This window comes from Trichomycterus rosablanca, chromosome 6, assembly GCF_030014385.1.
Source record: "Trichomycterus rosablanca isolate fTriRos1 chromosome 6, fTriRos1.hap1, whole genome shotgun sequence".
Taxonomy (NCBI): Eukaryota; Metazoa; Chordata; class Actinopteri; order Siluriformes; family Trichomycteridae; genus Trichomycterus; species Trichomycterus rosablanca.
Window position 1 is genome coordinate 43,317,277 of NC_085993.1, and position 19,930 is coordinate 43,337,206.

Sequence of the window (19,930 nt, forward strand, 5' to 3'; positions counted from 1 at the left end):
TTCACCACCAGTCATCCCGGTCAGGATCGTGGTGGGTCTGATTCATTGGGTGAAACTCACCCCTATTTATTTGCCCACCTGCTTTCCAAGTCCCCTATCACACAGCATTCATAAGTATTATAAAGTGAGACTAGCACATGCCTCCTTTAAAACATGGACAGCCAGCCAACCACATTTTACAAGCTGTTGCTCAATCACTGTCATTGGCCAGGCTAAACTTCTTTGAGTTAGACTTTCAACCCACTATTAAATGCACAGATGTGCAGGATTGACTGGGACTGGGATTGACTGGACTGGGGGAGTCTTCATAAGGGAAATGCAATTGCTGTTCCTCTCACCCAGAAAACACATCCAGTCATGTAATATGTAATTAGTTATGAACCATATTTTGAACTGTGGAGCTTTGTTTGATATAGCCTAGCACCTGCCTTGTTCTATACAATCACAGCAGTAGATTATTTTTCATTACATGTTAGTGTTGTGTTGCAATGACTGTTAAAGTGACCACATTGAGGGGTAACAGAAACAGTAATATTAAATATGTAAAGGTATAGTGGAAAGTAGACTGATGAGGAGAGCTGAGACACACTTACATCTTTATTTATTCCCCTCTGGAGCAGGGTTTAAGGGGGTCATCTGGTCTACCAGGCCCAGCTGTGAGTAACATTTACCCAACTCTGCAGCCGATCCGGGGTGTGTTAGTGTAGGGGGTCTGGGGGAGTCTGGCTGCGAGATCTGCAGGAGTCTACTAGAGCTGTTTTTGCTTGGCTGAGACCTAAAACAAACTGTAGAAAATAACCGATACAGCATTGCTTCTAACAGCTCATCTTTCTGTCTCCCCCAATCACACCCCCATCTACTGTCACTCCTTGTCATTCCACTGTCTGCCTGACTTTTTCACAATTCACTGATCTTTAACTGTCACTGTTCCTTGCTGTATTTCTTTTCCCTGTATGTCTCTCAACCCGTTTTCTGTAGGGCTTGCCTGGGTTCCCAGGAGTGCTGGGCAGACCGGTAGGTTTTCTCTGGCTGCATTTGTTGGCTGATATGCTTTGTAGTGGGTAAGGGGCAATGTCTGAGTCTGTCTGTTTATGGGTCAAAGACTTTTACCGGAAACATGGCAAAGATTATTTGTACTTTTTAAATGGTTTTAAGTGTTCAGTGTGAAATTAGAATGATAAAATGTAGCTTATATATGCAACAATATTGCACTTTAATTTTCTTTCTAATTGAATGTGTTACTGCTTCTGTGAACACTGAGATAAGTAAGAATTAAATATATAATGCACTTTTCGTAATTTTCTGTTAAAGCACCAGCCTTAACAGTAAAGTAGTCAAATTTAGTCTTTGACCCATATATATGTCTAGCGGTGTCAGTTTACTGTACATGTATGCTTAGTGTGTGTGTATGTGTGTTTGTGTGTTTTCAATGTGTTATTTGTAGTTATTTTACTAGTACCTGTAAGTACATGTACACTAATAATTTATTAGATTACTGTTATATGATTATTCAAGTTGTAATTATGAGCCCTTCCACTGCCAACTGTCACCAAGCCACCTAACTGTAACCCAATAATACAATCGTTTTTAGGTTTTAAGATTTAAACATTTATAAAATCAAATATATATTTTTTATATTTATGGCATTTAACAAATGCTTTCATTTGTTCATTTACAACTTGTCAATAGTTGTGATAACAGTTTGAGCAAATGAGGCTTAAGGGTTTTGCTCAGGGACCCAGCAGCTGCAACTTGGCTGTGGTGGAGTTTCAACCAGTGATTTTCAGATTACCAGATCAGTACTCTTACCAAAATAGGAACAAATGTCAAAATGCATCCTAAACTAATGGTGTAATTACTATTTCGAACACCAAAAATCACTATTTTTAGCGTGGATGCATTAGCTTCAGTCTTCAGACAGCTCGCTAAAAGCTTATCTCTGATGGTACGTAACTTAAGGGAAGATAGAAAGTTCCGGAGAGTGCGCACAGGTAGTAATGGCTAGAGGGAAAATATATAGGTGGGGGCCACCATGCAGGGCCTTCAAAACCAAAAGAAGCATTTTATATTGTATTTGGAACTAGTGTACAAATTTAAGTTTAAATAGTTAAAATAGTTTTACTAATTACAATCAGGTCCATATAAAAGTAGTTTTTTCTATACCTTAATACTACTACAAAAAAGTCATAAATGATAAATTATGTAAAGCCATTTTTTTTTTTGCAAATCACTGAAGTGCAGGTCTATAGAGTCTAAGCTAAGCAAACAAAAGAAAGTGGCATTTCTCTGTGCTTCTTGATAAAATAACTATTCATAACACTTGATTTGAAAGATAAGCATGCTGCCTTATTAAAAGGCAGATATACAGTATGTACATGTATTTACATGCACTGTTATATATGTGTCCTCTTATGGGATTAAAAACACCTTATATAGGTGTCTTTAATCACAGCTATAAAAGACCTTAGAGTTGCGTTTGCATGTATGTGTGTAAATGTGTGTTTATGTAATTCTGAGCATGCACAGCACTAGTGTTACTATAGTGTTGCTAATAGCTTTGTCTTTGTGTATGTGTGCTGATTGTCACATGTCTATTACACAGGGAAATCCTGGAGAACCAGGCATTCGAGGGTTACCTGTAAGTATGCACGTCAGTGCACAAATGTTAGTACACCAACATACAAAAGTGCGTTCCTACTAATTCTGAGTATCATTGTAGGGGCCAATGGGTGCAAATGGACCTCCTGGACCACTTGGTGTGAAGGTCAGTGTCAACCCATGATTCAACCCATGATTCTGTTGACTTCATCAATACCTGACTTGGTTAAATTGAGCAAAAATGAATAATGTATATAAAAAAAGTATGTATATGACTGTGTGTCTGGTAAAATTTTAGGGTGACCAAGGAGAGGCAGGAATTGGAGTTCAAGTAAGTCTTTACATTAAGTGAAGTGTATTTGATTTGACTTCATTCATGTAATACTACTGAAGTGCATTATTAAAATGCTAAAATAGTACAGTCATTAAAATGTCATTATATTTAACAGGGCCCTCCCGGATCGCAGGGCATAAGAGGACTACCTGGAATTATAGGCACACCAGGAGCTATTGTAAGATAAATTACTATTTTTCATAGTTTGTCATTTTGTCCCAGAACTCTTAATATAGTATCAGCTCTCAGTCCATTTCTGTTTGCAATGGTCGTAGACAGGTTGACAGACAAGGTTAGGCAGAAATCACGATGGACTACGATGCTTGCGAATGACATTGTGATTTGTAGTGTAGGGAACAGGTTGAGGAGAGCCTGGAGGGATGGATGTTTGCAATGAAAAGAATGGGACTAAAAGTTAGCAGGAGTAAAATTGACGTGTGAAAGAATTAGAACCAAATTTCCACCAAGGCTAGCTACTCAATCCACCAGCGAGTGACAACCCAAGCGTTTGAAAAAGAATGCATTTGAAGGCAGATAACTCAATATAACCACTCCAACATCTGATGGTATTTGCATCCAGGATGAACCTTGTGGCGGGAATGCTGTTATGAGGCCACTGGAGGCAGCTTACATCCAGGGCAGATTGCTCGTGGCAGCCAACTTTAATAAGTATTAAGCCACTGACTGAATTCCCAGGAAAAAAGATCAAAAGAATGCTAGCAAAAGAACCAGCAAGTTGGGCAGAAACAAACCCATCATCCTGGCCAACGAAAGCCGCTATATATAGTTCACTCATGGCTGCAGCATATAAGTGCTTAATGAGGTGCAGAGACTGCTGATTGAATGAACCAGCACTGTCAGTAATCTGGACCTTTATATACTTTATTTACCAATCTATATGGCAGATGGGCCCATTACACTGTTCCTCATATACATGTACTGTATATATACATTTTGATTCATGGTGATCAGTGTTTAGAACTGTTAGATAGTCAGTCTCATGAGGTCCAGCATGAGATTTATAAATGCCAGGAACATATATTTTTATTTGTATCCTTTTATTTTAGGTGAATACTTCTTAGTATGTTAATTCTAAGCCTTTTTATAGGGCCCACAAGGACCTCCAGGGCTTCCAGGACAAACGGTGAGACTTAATTCATGAATAAACACATGAGACAGACATTGTGTGGGTGAATATTACTTCATATTCATATTCCCTGCTGTTTTGCAACTTGGTGTGTCAACCACATACAATTGGGATTGATTCAATCTGATTACAAAATTTGCATGTAAAATGTTTGCCGTAGGGAGAGAGTGGAAAGCCTGGGGTCCCTGGTAGAGATGGTATACCTGGAAAAGAAGGAACGCCTGGGTTGCCCGGAAAACAGGTACATTTTAACATCTGAAAACATTTCTGCTCTTAAGCTTTTTCTGCCCTGCTCCTAATCAGCCTACATGTTCCTGCACTTTTTCACCTTCCTTTGTCTACAGGGTATTGCCGGACCCGTGGGCCCCCCAGGAACAAAAGGAGAGCAAGGAGATAGTGGCCCACCAGGAAAGGTATGTATAATAAAAATGTAAAAGCATCATTTGTAGGAGTGTGTTTTTATAGTGTACTGATTCCTTTGGGAAACATACCTGCATTTCTTCTACAGTCTTAATATCCCTGTGTTTTCTGCTCTTTCTACTCTGTTTATATGTAATATAGGCAGTAGCTGGACCACCTGGAGTAAAGGGTGAGAGGGTGAGTGACCACTTCGCTTATTTTGTAGTGAATGGTGTACATCATGTATGTTCATCAGTCTATTGCCATAGGCGGCGCTTAGGTGGCGCAGCGGTAAAACACGCCAGCACACCAGTGCTGACATTTCAAACTCATCGGTTCGAAACTGGGTGCCTACATGAACAATGATTAGCTCGTTGTTCATACAGGGTGGGAAGCCGGATAGGGACTCTCTCATGACTGATGCAATTACGACCTCTGCTGGCTGATTGATGGCATCTGCACAGAGACGGGGAAAGAGTGCGTTGATCAGGGTGTGGCTCTCCGTACACACAGCTGATCCGCATATGAGCTCGTCTAGTGCAGGTGAAAAGATGCAGTCGGCTACTGCACACGTGTCGGAGGGGGCGTGTGTTAGTTTCGTTCTCCTCAATTAGGGCGGGGATCGGCATCAGTGGAGAAGAAGCATAATGCAATCAGGCAATTGGACGCGCTAAAGTCGGGAGAAAAAGGGAGAAAATGCATAAACAAAATATTGCCTTAGGCAGTTCTAATCATGCGTAATGGATCATTTAGTGGGTTTGTTCTATGTATTTGAGACTTTCAAACAAAAGGCTTTTGTTAAAGTACAGTACACAAAGATAGTCTTTCACTGCAGATATTTTATGCTTTTTCTAAAGAATAATTTGCCTCATTTTATGTCTGTGCTTGTACAAAGAAAAATGCAGAAGTGCTATCTGCATAATTAGTCAATTCTGTAGAAAACTGAGTATATAAAAGAATTATGTGAATATATTTGTGCACATCAGTATTTTATTGTGATTTCTTTTTTATTGTGAAGGGTCCTTCTGGTGAAACTTTGCCAGGTGTTGCTGGAGAGAGAGGTCTACCTGGATTACAGGTGATTTTGTCTTTTATGCTTTACACAATGATATACACCGACTAGGCAAAACATTATGACCACTGACAGGTGAAGTGAATAACACTGATTATCTCTTCATCACAGCACCTGTTAGTGGGTGGGACATATTAGGCAGCAAGTGAACATTTTACCCTCAAAGTTGATGTGTTGGAAGCATGAAAAATGGACAAGCGTAAGGATTTGAGCGAGTTTGACAAGGACCAAATTGTGATGGCTAGACGACTAGGTCAGAGCATCTCCAAAACTGCAGCTCTTGTGGGGTGTTTTCAGTCTGCAGTGGTCAGTATCTATCAAAAGTGGTCCAAGGAAGGAACAGTGAGAAACCGGCGACAGGGTCATGGCGGCCAAGGCTCATTGATGCACGTGGGGAGCGAAGGCTGGCCCATGTGGTCCGATCCAACAGACGAGCTACTGTAGTTCAAATTAGTTAATGCTGGTTCTGATGGAAGGGTGTCAGAATACACAGTGCATTACAGTTTGTTGCGTATGGGGCTGCATAGCTGCAGACCAGTCAGTCAGGAAGGTGGTCATAACGTTATGCCTGATCGGTGTATGTTTCCTGATTCACAAATAAATTACTGTGACTATTTACTAAGTAATAATAATAATAGTAATACCTTAAAGTTGCCAGTAAATTATTTTACAACCCTTTCGTGTTTTAGTTATTTGTAAATGTTTTAAAATACTATTGGTAGCCGCTCAGGTGGCACAGCGGTAAAAGACACGCGCTGCAACCAGAGCTGGATTTCGAAGGAGCATCGTTTCGAATCCAGCTCTGCCTTCACGGTCGAGGCTGGGCGGCTATGGACAACGATTGGCCTGTTGTCCGGGTGGGGGGCGGGACTTGAGACCGTAGGGGATGCTCTCTCAGGAACGGGGCGGTTGCGCCCTCTGCTGGCTGGTTGGTGGCGCCTGTATGGAGACGGGAGGGGGTGTGGCGGAGTGTGTGATCCTCCGTGCACAGTACTCTGCCACGCTACACTCGTCAAGTGTGGGTGATAAGACGGTCGATTGGCTGTGCACGTTTCGGAGGAGGCGTGGAACGGCCTCGTCAGCCCCAATCAGGAGCAGGAATCCGCACTAATGAGAGGATGATAGATGGGACGAAATTGGACGTGCTAAATTAAAAAAATAATAATAATAAAAATTTAAAAAAAAATTAAAAAACAATTAAATAAATAAAAATACTATTGGTAAAAGGCCAGTATCACATTTAATATCATAGTAAGTGTAAATAAGGACAAATATTTATTTAAAAAGTTTCCAACCTCAGTGTCTATTTCAAACATTTAATACATTGGAATAATTGGGCACTCAGGAGGCCTAGCAGTAGAATATGCTAACCCACTGCTATCAGCCTGTTGGGCATGTACACAAACATGACTGGCTATACATGAGGGGGATGGGGGTTGTGGTGGCCACACTTGTCGGATAAAATAAGGAGAGTTGTGTCAGGGAGGGCATCCTGTGTAAATATTGTGCCAAATCAGGTATTCAAATCAGAATGATTTGCTGTAGCCCCCCATGAATACAGGGAGTAGTAATCAGGGATGGACAGGTAGGTGAATACAGGGACCTTGTGGATGGCTTTGGCAAGTGGTGCGTTAGGAACCATCTGCTCCTGAATATCTCCAAAACTAAGGAGATGTCCATGGACTTCAGGAGGAAGAGGACTGTGACCACCCCTGTTACCATCATGGGTCAGAATGGTGAACACATACAAGTATTTGGGTGTCTGGCTTGACAACAGACTGGACTGGAGGGCCAACACAGAGGCTGTGTACAGGAAAGGGATGAGCAGACTCTACTTTCTGAGGAAGCTCAGGTCCTTTAATGTGTGCAGCAAGATGCTGACTATTTTCTACCAGTCTGTTGTTGCGGGGGCTGTCTTCTTTGCAGCAGTGTGTTGGGGAGGCAGCATCAGAGCGGGAGATGCAAAAAAACTTAATAAACTGATCAAGAAGGTTGGCTCAGTCTTGGGCTGCTCACTGGAAGGCTTCGAGTTGGTGGTCGAAAGGAGGTCTTTAAACAAACTCATTTCCATACTGGACAATCCATCACATCCCCTCCAAGACCTCCTAGTCAGACATTGGAGCACATTCAGTAACGGACTCATTCAGCTCCGCTGTAAGAAGGAACGATACAGGAAATCGTTTGTACCAACAGCGATCTCACTGTATAACTCATCCCCACTGTGCCGGGACATTATCGCTCACTGAGTTAATACCAGGACTATCAGGACAGACTCATGAAGCATGATCTGTCACTCTGTTTATGTCATTGCACATCTCTGGACATTTAATGCCAAGACACTTTTGTAATTTATCTATTATATTACATATTGCATATATATTTATTCCTACCAACATTGTACTGTAATACTTAATATTTCTTATGCACCTTGAGCCTATTTAATTAATAATTTTTAACTGAGTCTTTTATTTACTTAATACTTTTTACTTATTTTTTCTGATGTACCTTGAGCTGTTGTAATACTTGACTTTCCCTCTGGGATTAATAAAGTGATCTATCTATCTATCTATCTATCTATCCATCCATCCATCCATCCATCCATCCATCCATCCATCCATCCATCCATCCATCCATCTATCCATCTATCCATCTATCTATCTATCTATCTATCAGCGGGTATGTCATGTACATTGTTTTGATTCATAGTACCTGGCTGCAGGAAACACATGAAAGTACTCACATGAACATACATGTAAAAATATTTGAATATCAGATTTCTACAGTCAGATGTGTTTTGTTTTTTTATGTAATGTATTTTTATTTTAATACCAGTGATGCCTTCTCTGTTTCTCAGGGTGTTAAAGGAGACAAGGGACCAGCCGGCATTAAAGGAGATAAAGTAAGTGCAAAAATATAAATACACATCCCCCTCACACACACACCACAATAATTGATTGATCATGTTGTGCACTTGACCTGTAGGGAATAAGAGGCGATCCTGGGGAGGCAGGTGAAAATGTGAGTATCTGCAGACAGTATATAGAAAAGCACCAAGGAACATCCAAGTGTTGTGCTTTAATGTTTGTGTCTCACTCTGCTTTCACAGGGAGACAGAGGACCACTGGGGCCTAAAGGATCTAAAGTATGCCATTAATTCTGTTATTCAGTCATAAATTATAGGATTGCCTGTGATTATTTTAGCTCAATAAATCCAGTCATGTCAGATTAAAAACTGCTTTTGCTTGTTTTAGGGGGAATCAGGCCTGGGAATAACTGGCCCTCCAGGACAAACTGGACCCCTTGGCTTAAAGGTTTTCTTCACTTACACAAAGACATTATTTTATTCTTATAATATTTTTACAGAGTAATGTTCTCTTCCAAATTGTGTTTTCACTGACCAGTTGTATTTTGTTAATATAAAAAATGAATTTTGTACCTGCAACACACTCAGAAGATGTGGGACAGAGGCTGAGATGTGTTACATCACACTTTTTCATCATTTAAGCACTAAGGATACTCCTAATTGTTGCAGTTTTAAGTGGATTTTTTGCCCATTCCTGCTTGACACGAGACTTCAGCTGCTTAACAGTCTATGGTTGCCGCTGTCTGATTCTCCTTTTCATAATGCGTCATACATTTTTAATTGGAGACCTCAGGTGACCAGTCAAGCACACTCACTCTGTGTCTATGAAGCCACAGTGTTGTAGCTCATGCTGGCTGTGACGTGGCATTGTCTTGCTAAAATAACCATGAACTCACTGGGAGAAGACATCACTTTGATGGCAGCATTGACAGCAGGTTTTACAAGGTACTTAAAGCTCCAGTGTGGCTATATTTATAACAGTGGCCTGTTAGTTTCTCATGCAGTGCAATCTGAGGACTCATAGTTCATGCACATTTAATAGTGGTTTACAGCCTTGCAATACAGATTCCCTGAATCTTTTTCATTATATTATGTACAGTAGATGGTGAAAGACCTAAATGAAGTACAATCTTATGTTGTGTAATTGACAATTCTCTCATAAATTGGTAAGCCACGACCCATTTTTGCTTGCAAAGACTGAGCTTTTGATGAATCCTTCTTTTATACCCAGTTATGATACATTTCACTTTCATGTAACACCTGTCCCAACATTTTTAGTGTGTTGCATCGAATTCAAATATAACTTATAATTACCAGTAATATGTAAGTACAAATACTTAGAAGTTTTATTATTCACATAGTTAAATTTTCATGCCATGTCCATGAAAACTACTTTATATGTCTCATACATTTACATTTTATATATGTTTTTTAGGGTGATCCTGGTCTTCCAGGCCCTCCTGGATCACCAGGTCCTCAAGGTCTAGCAGGAACACCAGGAGTAGCAGGTCAAAGAGGTGAAGCAGGCCAGCCAGGAACTCCAGGACCTCCCGGAGACAGGGTTTGTAAAGACACTCAAAATCCCCACTGCAGTGATTTGAGTAATTATTATAGAAACCACTGCTGTATCCAGTTATGCCTCTGTTTTTGCCTTATTGTTCACCTGATGCATTTACTCAAACAAAACATTTTAAGATTTTAAGATGATTTTAAGATGGTGAAATCATTTGACAAGAAATGAAAGAAACTAAATTCATGTTCACTGACATGGGTATTGTCAAGTGTCATGTGATACAACAGAAAATTGATCAGAAACTGCTAAACTCGGAGCATAAAATGCATTGTAAAATTTAAATGTCTACTCGTAAAACAGATCCTAATTTAAGTAATTACACAGTCTTCAATTTTACCTAATACCTTTAGATATACCTCAGATCTGCAAATTGAAAAATAATGACAGTGATGTCTAGAGCTTGCCTTAAGAAGTACTGGCTTATTAGTTAGTTAGCTAGACCCTTGACTGATGTCGTAGGGGTGCCATGCAGGAGAGGGCAATCAGCGACATCAGTCCTCGGTTTTTTGCAGTAATGTGCCAGGGGTCTGTCCGGTCCATACTTTGACATTGTCAATCCAGGACTTGCGTTGACGCCTTCTCCGCCGTTTACCTTCCACTGTGCCTTGGAGGATTGTCTTAGCCAGTGAGTCGTGGCGGGTCACATGGCCATACCATGCAGGCTTACGATGTCGCACAGTGGCAAGAAGAGGCTCCTGGTTTCCTGCGAGTGTGGTGATTTGCTGCCAGATGTATTCGTTGGTCTTATGCTCGGTGTAGCGGAGTTGCCTGAAGTTCTTGTTCTCGAACACTAGGATTCTACTTTCAGTTACAACATTTAGAGTCAGCTGAAACTGAACGTAGAATTCAAGCGTTTGAGAACAAGAACTTCAGGCGACTCCTGCACATTCGCTACACAGAGCATAAAATTTAAGGACTGGCTTGTTAACAGATCACCAGCTCTTTAATGTCTGTTGGCTTTTAAATATTCTCTTTATTTGTTCCCTAAAAGACAGTTAAATTAATTATCTTATTACATTTGTTTGTATTCACAATTTTAAGGAATTTAAGAGAAAGAAAATCACATTCAAATCATGAATCCAACTTTCTCGCATTAATGCAGTTAACATACAGAATACTACTATATACGCAAGAATGTGCAGGAATGCACTTTCTAATGCAACCCTGCTTTTTCCTCGAGGCTTGAGACCGGCACTGAGAGCACACTGACAAGTGCACTTCTTAATGGCTAGGCTGTTCACAGGCCTAGCCAGTCATGTTTGTGTAGGTGCCAATCTGGCCAGTAGCACTGCTGAGATTTAGTCCCCTAGATCTGAGAGGTTGTGGGCTAGCAGATTTTACTGCTGTGCATCAGAATAATTATTGTTCCTGCTCACAAATACTAAAAGTGTACAGACATTGCTTTACCTTTTAGGATCTATGAATATTCATTAATACACAAATATGCCAGGTAGTCATGTTATTTTTGTGATATATTAGTCTGTGATGTAATATCATATTTTAGGGAAATGTCTGGTGAAATAAAAGTGAAATTAAGGGTAACCATACTTTTCCTGGCTCATTAAATAAATAATAAAATGAAGATTTTAGAGGTGATTCTCAAGGTGATTCTTGACTATTAATTTTGGTGTTTAAGGGTTTGCAAGGCTTTATAGGCAAAGCAGGAAACCCAGGGACACCTGGTACTCCTGGACCCCCCGGACCACCAGTAAGTAGAACGTGGATATGTTTATTTTATCTGATTGTACAGTTATGTATGGGCTATATGGACAAAAGTACTGGGACACCACTTCTAATTTTTTAATTCATGTGTTTCAGCCACAACAATTAATAAATCAGTTATATAAAATAAATTATATTCTTTAAATTATATTCTTTCTGAAAACCAGGGAAACATTTAGGAAAGGCCCTTTCCTGTTTCAGCATTATTGTGCCCCAATGCACAAAGCAAGTTATGTAAAGACAGCAAGAAAAGCTTGGTTTAATGAAACTGCACAGAGCCCTGACATCAGCCCCACTGAACAGATTTGGAATGAACTGGAGCATCAGTTTAAGCTTTCTTGAGCAACATCAGTGCCCATTTATAGAAATCTTCTTTAGACTGAATGGACACAAATTCCCACAGACATAATTTAGAGCCTTGTAAGAAGGCTTCACAGCTGTTGCTATAGCCTATAAGATCTCATAGAGGTCACTCTATTGTAATAGCATTTGTTAATACTTTTGTACATACACTTGAGGACAAAATTATTAGCCCCCCTATGAAAAATTCATTGTTTTAAATGTATTTCCCAAGTACTGTTAAATAGAGCAAATAACTTTTAACACAGCTTTTTCAAACATCCCAGTTTTATTTTGAATGATTACATCATTTTACTTTGCCCACAGAAATGAAATTATTTCACAAAATCAAAAACTACCACGGTCAAAATTATTAGCCTCCCTGATGCTAATAGTCAGTTGTGTATCCTTTTTGCTGGATAACAGCCTGCAGTCGTTTGCTGTAGTTTTCAACAAGTCTCTGACGCATCTCCTGAGGAATCCCAGCCCATTCTTCTTTGGCAAATCTCTCAAGCTCCTCCAGATTTGATGGCCTTCTGGCATGAATCTTCTTCTTCAGTTCACCCCACAGATTTTCAATGGGATTCAAGTCAGGGCTTTGTGCAGGCCAGTCAATAACGTTCACTTTGGTCTTCTGGAGGTAGTTCTTCACCAGGAGCGATGTATGTTTTGGGTCGTTGTCATGTTGGAAGAGAAAGCGACGACCCAGACCAAGTTTTGCTGCTGACTGCTTAAGGTTTTCTTTCAAAATCTTCACATATCCTTCTTTCCTCATGATTCCTTCCACCTTGACAAGATTCCCAGGTCCAGATGCACTGAAGCATCCCCACAGCATAATACTCCCACCACCGTGTTTCACTGTGGGGACGGTGTTCTTTGGGTGATAAGCCTCCCCCTTTTTCCTCCAAACATAAGCAATGTCTCTATGGCCAAAGAGCTCTACTTTTGTCTCATCTGACCAAAGGACATGCTTCCAGTATGCATAATCTTTCTCCAGGTTGTCCTTAGCGTACTTCAGTCTGGCTTGAAGGTGTCTTTTCTGCAGGAGTGGAGTTTTTCTTGGTCTGCAACCTCACAATTCATTCCTGTGCAGGGCTCTAGTGATTGTCTTTTCTGAGACAATAATTCCTGACTTGGCTAAGTCATTCACTAGTGTCTTGGCAGTTGTTCTTGGGTCTTCAGACACATCTCTCACTAGTTTTCTTTCCAGGGTCTTTGATATCTTGTGCTTCCTACCTCTGCCAGGCTTGTTCTGTATTGTGTGGTTCTCTTTGAATTTTTTAATAATATTTCTCACTCCAGTTCTTGACACTTGGAAACGCTGTGATAACTTTGTATATCCTTCTGCTGCTTTGTAAGCATCGATGATTCTTTTTCTCAAGTCTAAACTGATTTCTTTTGTTTTTGGCATGATGCTTTCTCAAGTGACAGCTCAAATGCTTACTGAAGCTTTTATACTGTGTGTAAATTGGGAGATAACCCTCAGCTGTGACTTGATTTAATGAGCTTTCATCATTTCAAAGTTAAAGCACACCATTGCACAGCAGTGGTTTGTGCTATGGCTCAATAAAAAAGTCAGTACTTAAGGGGGCTAATAATATTGACCCCGGTGATTTTTGTTTCTTTTCAAATAGTTCTGTTATAGTAAGCAAATAAAAATAATGTATGCTTTCTAAAGAAAACTAGTATGTTTAGAAATGCTATATTGAAAAATCCTTGCTCTGTTATAAAAGGACTTTGGGAAATTTTAAAATAACTTTAAAATTCATAGGGGGGCTAATAATTTTGTCCTCAAGTGTATAGTGTGTGTGTGTGTGTGTGTGTGTGTGGTTAAAGCATTTCAAATTGTTTTGTCATAATTTACATTGTGCCTCTGGTTTATTAGGGTACTGCAGGTACACCTGGCATGAAGGGTGATAAAGTAAGTATTATCGATTAATATAGAATACATTTGAACAGAAATATTGCAATTATCTAATTAACTAACAAATTGGATTCATTTGGATTATTTGACTAGGGTGAAGTTGCAGTAGGAGTACCAGGACTCAGAGGAGAGAGAGGTGATCCAGGGCCTCGGGTAAGACTAAACATCATAGGTTAGGATTTTAAAGGCCTAGTGCTTTAAAGTGTACAGAACATAAGAAAAATTGAAAGCAATATATAAATGGGCTAATGAGGAGCAGCTTGATTTGAAAACTTGTCTTGATAGATGAAAGTCTGTGCCTCCGGAGATTTTCATAAATGTTCAATGACATTTAAAGCTAGTGGTTGGGGAGGTCATAAAGACACTTGACTTATCTTGGTGTTCATCAAACCACTCATGAATAATGTGTGCCTGTATGTGGACATTATTATCCTGGAGATCTAGAAAGATCTTTAATATCTGTTGCCTGCAACAATTACCTGATGCCTGTTAATACACCAACGGATCTCTCAACATTGTTAACATTGCTCAGGGGTCTGGGTTTAGCATTCTCTACACCAATTATGCTCGTTTACACATTTGAATTGTGTAATGCAGAAGGTTATAAAAGGTTTCTGGCATTCATTCCAGTGTTGTCTAGCATACATTTACATTTTTAGCATTTTATCCAAAGTGACTTATAATTGTGACTGAATACAGTGCCAGCAGTTTAACCACAGAGCTACTACTGCCCTAGCTCATTATGTGCAATACTTTTGGGGCTGTACATCTGGGGCATTTAGAGGTTGTCCTAGGTGTATCTATAACTACCAGTTAAATTGCCATCACCATTTCTCTTGTCTGACATTTGCAGGCATGACATTTTCTTTAAAACTTTAAATAATTCCAGGCTTGTGACTGATGTACCTGCAGAACTATTTCACCTTTTTAGAACTCTGTTCTTCTCTCGGTGCTTCAAGTTACCTTGAAATGTCACATATTAAAGTGTAACTGTCAGAGCTTCTTTATAGCTGATTCAGTCCATGCTGGTAAGTATCAGTTCTCCTCATAGTTGAGGTCATTGCTCATGTAGTTTTTCTGTATTTTTCACATGCTATATAGTTAAGCATTTTAGTGTTTTGGAGTGAAGGATGGATGTTTTCTTGTCTTGTTCATGTAGGGAGAAGAAGGACGACCTGGACTGGATGGAGAAAGAGGTTCTTCGGTAATTATGTTCATATTCCTATTTATCTTCTTGTCTAGCTTGCCCTCTTATTTCATTATCTGTATCTTGGTCTGTCCTTTATCTTGAGACTCTGGCACCAGTGTCTGTGCCTCTTACTTGCTCTCAGTTATCTTTATTGTATCTGACAGTAACTGATCAGAGTGACTGATTCTGCTTTACAGATAGAGAGTATCGTAACTCAGTGTCAGTGAACAGTGGAAGACAAGACTTCCAATCTTTTTGGGCCTATGTTTAAAACAATTTATAGTTACTGTACTAATCTCTACCTCTCATACTCGCTGTCATTTTTGTAAAAGTATTTTGGCTAAAACTATATTTACACGCTTATGGTTATGTCATCCCAGTTGAAAATGTCTAGGTTTGCCTTATAAAGATAGCAGTTCTGCTGTCTCCTGCCATTGCACTCTAGAGAAAAGCATTTAACTCTAAATTGCTTTGGGCACTCACCCTGCAGAGACTATTATTACACTGCCTTGGGCAAAAGAATCAGCTTAATAAGACCATACATACATTTATCATGCACCAATGGTTTCACTCATAACGTTTTATGTGAGCGCACAAAGGAACAAAATCCTTTCCTATGATTGATTTTCCCTGGGATTTTCTTCCACCTCCTGAAAACATGCCCCTGGTAGATGCTGTAAATTGTCCCTTATACAAGTAAGCGAATAAATAGCAATATGTATAATTCCCTGTGATGGATTGCAGCCCCTTCCAGGGTAAATTCCTGTCGGTCCTGCTCCCGGTGTTTCTGAGTAGGCTTCTGACTGATTGCAGCGCTGATCAGGATGAAGCGGTTAAATTTTTTTCCAATAATAGGGGTCACCACAGAGGATCATTCTAGTCCACATACCTGATTTGGCACAGAATTTTTTCTTCTTATTTTATCCAGGGTTAAGACTGGCATCAAGTGCACTAAGAATTGCACTTTCAATGGCTTGCTAGGCTGTTCAGCCATCCTCCACTATACAGATAGCCAATCATGTCTGTGTAGTCACGCCACCGACTGATAGCAGTGCAAAGATTCAAATCCCAGATTTGTGGACTAGGGTATTTTCCTGCTGTGTGACCCAAGTGTGCGAGGATAAAGAGTTTACTGAAGATGAACAAATAAGTACACATATGTTTCATAGGCAGATTTGGAATAGATATGATGGGTTTTAGATTGTAATTCACATTTCTGATTTGTGCAGGGATTTCCAGGTGCCAAAGGAGCACAAGGAGAAAAGGTAAGTGTATTATCTTGAAGTGGCCTTCTTATTTGTTATAAACTAACGTAATAAACCTTTTATATTAAACTTTCTTCTTTTTTTTATAGGGTGCAACTGGACTTCAGGGAGAGAAAGGAGTGAAAGTAAATGTTTACCATATCTACAGCTTTTATTGTTTAAGAAGTGGTTGTATTATGCCATGTGGTTTATGTTTGTGGTGGCAGTATGTGCATTCAGTTTATTATGCTTTGATTTTTATAGGGTGAAAGTCTGTTGGTTGGTGGGCCTCCTGGTGAAAAAGGAAACAAGGGAGAAACTGTGAGTCATTTCACCTGAAGCAGTTGCCATGAGCACTTGCTTATCTTATCTTAATCTTAATGCCAATAGTCCTTTCCAGTTCGGAAAGAAGAATCTTTAGAAATGGACAATCTACAGTCCCCACATCCAGCTGTCCAAAGGGCTGGCATGAGGTCAATAGTAATTAGAAATCAAACATAAATAAGTGTACATCCTACACACAATACAACTGCATTGGGTTTTTTTGTTGAAGGTACTGTTTTTAAGGGACTTTTTTTTTTTCAGTTTATCTAAGTTTGTATGTTCGTGCTTGTGTGAGAGTGTATGTAGCTCCATTGTAATGTGTTGGTGAACAGAGCTGATCAGAAAAATATTAAAAATATCAGCTCACATTAAAAAAGAAAGATTGTTACAGAATGTAGAGCTTTTAACAAGAGATGGACCTTTAAGTATTTATTTACTGAAGTCAAAGGCAAAGCTGGGTGGTTAGTTTATAGGGAACAGATTGCTGTGTTTAAGGATTACAATTTGAATCGCCTCAAGAAACACAAGAACTTGAGTCATGCAGAGCAAGCACAGACATCTGAAGCTTTGCTAGCTAAGCTGCAAACACAACAAGGGATGGAGCAGACAAGACTAGCTTCATGATATCCAGAAAAGAAAAACAAAAACTAACAAAATAGCAGTAGCACTTTGTATTAAATTACTTTAATGATTTTTAATGCAAAAACATGCATTTCTTCACAATTGTTTTTGTGAATGTTAATTGAATAGTGAAATAATGTTGGCACGTGTACTATGCCTGCTTCATATTTTCATTACCTAATTAAAACATCTAGTCTCACCAGTAACAACTTATCAAAACCATACAAATTAGCTGCTTAGGTGGTGCATCGGTAAAACACGCTAGTACACCAGAGCTGGAATTTCGATTACATTATACCCAATCTCAGCTCTGCCATCCAGCAACGATTGGCTGTTGTTCATAGGGTGGGTAAGCTGGACCAGGGTTTCTCATAACTGGTGCAATTACGCATATTGGGGGATAATGCTGATCAGGGTGTGGCTCTCCATACACAAGGCTGATCCGCATATGAACTCGCCTTCTGCAGGTGAAAAGAGGCAGTCAGTACTGCTCACTTGTCGGAGCGTGTGTCAGTTGCGAAGCTCCTCAGTCAGCAGTGGAGGGTTGTATCGGTGGAGGTGAAGCGTAACGCAATCAGGGTAATTGGATACGACTACAGTAGGGGAGAAAATTGGGGGGGAAATTCTGAGAAAAAGAGGGGGGAAAAAACATACAATTTACTACTTTTAAAATTAATTTAAAAAAAACGTTTAGCCTAAATTTCTTTTATTAATTGCCCACCACTGGGTTAAAGTATGTTTCAGCTTTGTGTACGCACCACAGTAGAGCTTACTGAATTCTGTGCATGCTGACAGCTCGCATACAGAAAAAATGTGTAGTTATTAGTAATTTATTTTGGTTTTCTTTGCAATTTTTGTAGTTTTATCCAAAACAAGGCAATTGTTGTAGATTTCTAATTTTGTGGCCTTTTTCCCACAGGGAGACAGAGGGCTTAAGGGTCCTCAAGGTGAAAAAGGCCTAAAAGGACAAGAGGGACCACCAGGGATACAGGTAAGATTCTGTACTTATTTATCTTATTTTAAATAGGTTTGTGATTTCATATGTTACACAAAATGTTTTCACATGTTTACAGGGTCTGAGGGGAGAGCCTGCAGAGAGAGGTTCCCCTGGATTTCAGGGTGCACGTGGGCCAGGAGGACAGAAGGTAAATATATCTTTAACTGTTAGCTGTTGTAGTCTGATACTTTTATTATTGTTATTATTATTAGTAGTAGTAGTAATATGTATTTGATGTATACACAAATTCACTCACTCACTTTCTTAACCACTTATCCAATCAGGATCGCGGGGGTGGGTGGATTTGGGTGCTGGAGCCTATTCCAGCTTTTCAATGGGCACAAGGCAAACAGCAACACCCTGGACGGGGCAGACACATATACACACACACACGAAAATACACACCCATTCACCTATAGGGCAATTCAGTGTCTCCAATGAACTTGACTGCGGGAAGCGGAGCTCCCAGAGGAAACCCACACAGACACAGGAAGCACATACAAACTTCACACAGAAAGGACCCAGACCGCCCCGCCTGGGGATCGAACCCAGGACCTTCTTGCTGTGAGGCGATAGTGCTACCCACCGTGCCGCCACTGTATACACAAATAGTAATAATAAATACTGCTGCCAAAGACATCCTAACAGTGATGTCACTGGATGAAATATCAGTGATAAAGAGAGGAGCACTTATTATGTTCCAGAATGTCTGACCCTTTATTAATAGAGGTTCATCTTAGTTGTAGAAAGCTGGCATTTTATATTTTCGTGTGGATACAGTGCAGGCTTGGGGTCTTGCCCTTCTGTTCAAGGTTCAGTAAATATGAACTTTCGCTAATACACACATTAGCTTCGGCTTTGTGTCTGATCCAAATAAATATTTATAAACTATCTTAAGAATCGTATTGCTCTGTGTTAGAACCGCTCTGGAGTAAGTAACACTTCTATAACACTTCTATGGCATCCAAGGGAACACACTTTGTTGCGGTCTAAGCTTAGTTTTTCACACTATGTAAAATATAACTGTAGCTTGAGACACTCACCTGTTGTTACTGTGTTGCCGTGTTACAATTTGACACATTTTTAAGCCTGTCATTATCCTTAATTTGCAGGGAGAGGCAGGACTGCCTGGGGTTCCAGGAGAATCTGTATGTATATATTTTTATCTCTTTACCTCAGGATCAAGCAATAAATTATGCATTTTTATTCCCCATAGGCTTGATTATGCCCTTTATTTGATGATGTGTGTGTGTGCAATACTTAGGGTGGGCCTGGCAAAGATGGCCTTCCTGGCACCAGAGGAGACAAGGGAGAGAACGGTGTGACAGGATTGCGTGGACCTAAGGTGTGTGGGTGTGTGTGGGTGTGCATGCTGAGGGGTTGATTGAAATGTAGGTTTTCTAGTGAATTTAGCCAAACATACATTGTGACTAACATGACATATGTGAACTAACAATATAGATTTGGCTGCTGTTAAAACATAAATGGTTTCATGTTATCACTTAATAAAAAAGCAAAAAAAAAACAGTGATTGTATCGTAATAAGCTGCTGCTAGCACCTTCAGGCATCTTCACAGAATAAAT

General features: G+C 39.8%; 1 protein-coding gene across 1 annotated transcript in view; it reads left to right on the top strand.

Annotated features, from left to right (window-relative positions):
- Positions 1-19,930, top strand: part of col7a1 (collagen, type VII, alpha 1) — an 89,169-nt gene that overhangs the window by 59,460 nt on the left and 9,779 nt on the right. The window contains exons 78-103 of the mRNA XM_062998143.1: positions 979-1,014; positions 2,603-2,638; positions 2,720-2,764; positions 2,897-2,929; positions 3,048-3,110; positions 4,041-4,076; positions 4,240-4,320; positions 4,424-4,492; positions 4,641-4,676; positions 5,497-5,556; positions 8,405-8,449; positions 8,533-8,568; positions 8,657-8,692; positions 8,802-8,861; positions 9,849-9,974; positions 11,623-11,694; positions 13,933-13,968; positions 14,065-14,124; positions 15,131-15,175; positions 16,390-16,425; positions 16,515-16,550; positions 16,669-16,725; positions 18,269-18,340; positions 18,423-18,494; positions 19,459-19,494; positions 19,611-19,691. Coding sequence (XP_062854213.1) covers positions 979-1,014; positions 2,603-2,638; positions 2,720-2,764; positions 2,897-2,929; positions 3,048-3,110; positions 4,041-4,076; positions 4,240-4,320; positions 4,424-4,492; positions 4,641-4,676; positions 5,497-5,556; positions 8,405-8,449; positions 8,533-8,568; positions 8,657-8,692; positions 8,802-8,861; positions 9,849-9,974; positions 11,623-11,694; positions 13,933-13,968; positions 14,065-14,124; positions 15,131-15,175; positions 16,390-16,425; positions 16,515-16,550; positions 16,669-16,725; positions 18,269-18,340; positions 18,423-18,494; positions 19,459-19,494; positions 19,611-19,691 — 1,401 coding nt within the window. The remainder of the gene's footprint in view (positions 1-978; positions 1,015-2,602; positions 2,639-2,719; positions 2,765-2,896; positions 2,930-3,047; positions 3,111-4,040; positions 4,077-4,239; positions 4,321-4,423; positions 4,493-4,640; positions 4,677-5,496; positions 5,557-8,404; positions 8,450-8,532; positions 8,569-8,656; positions 8,693-8,801; positions 8,862-9,848; positions 9,975-11,622; positions 11,695-13,932; positions 13,969-14,064; positions 14,125-15,130; positions 15,176-16,389; positions 16,426-16,514; positions 16,551-16,668; positions 16,726-18,268; positions 18,341-18,422; positions 18,495-19,458; positions 19,495-19,610; positions 19,692-19,930) is intronic.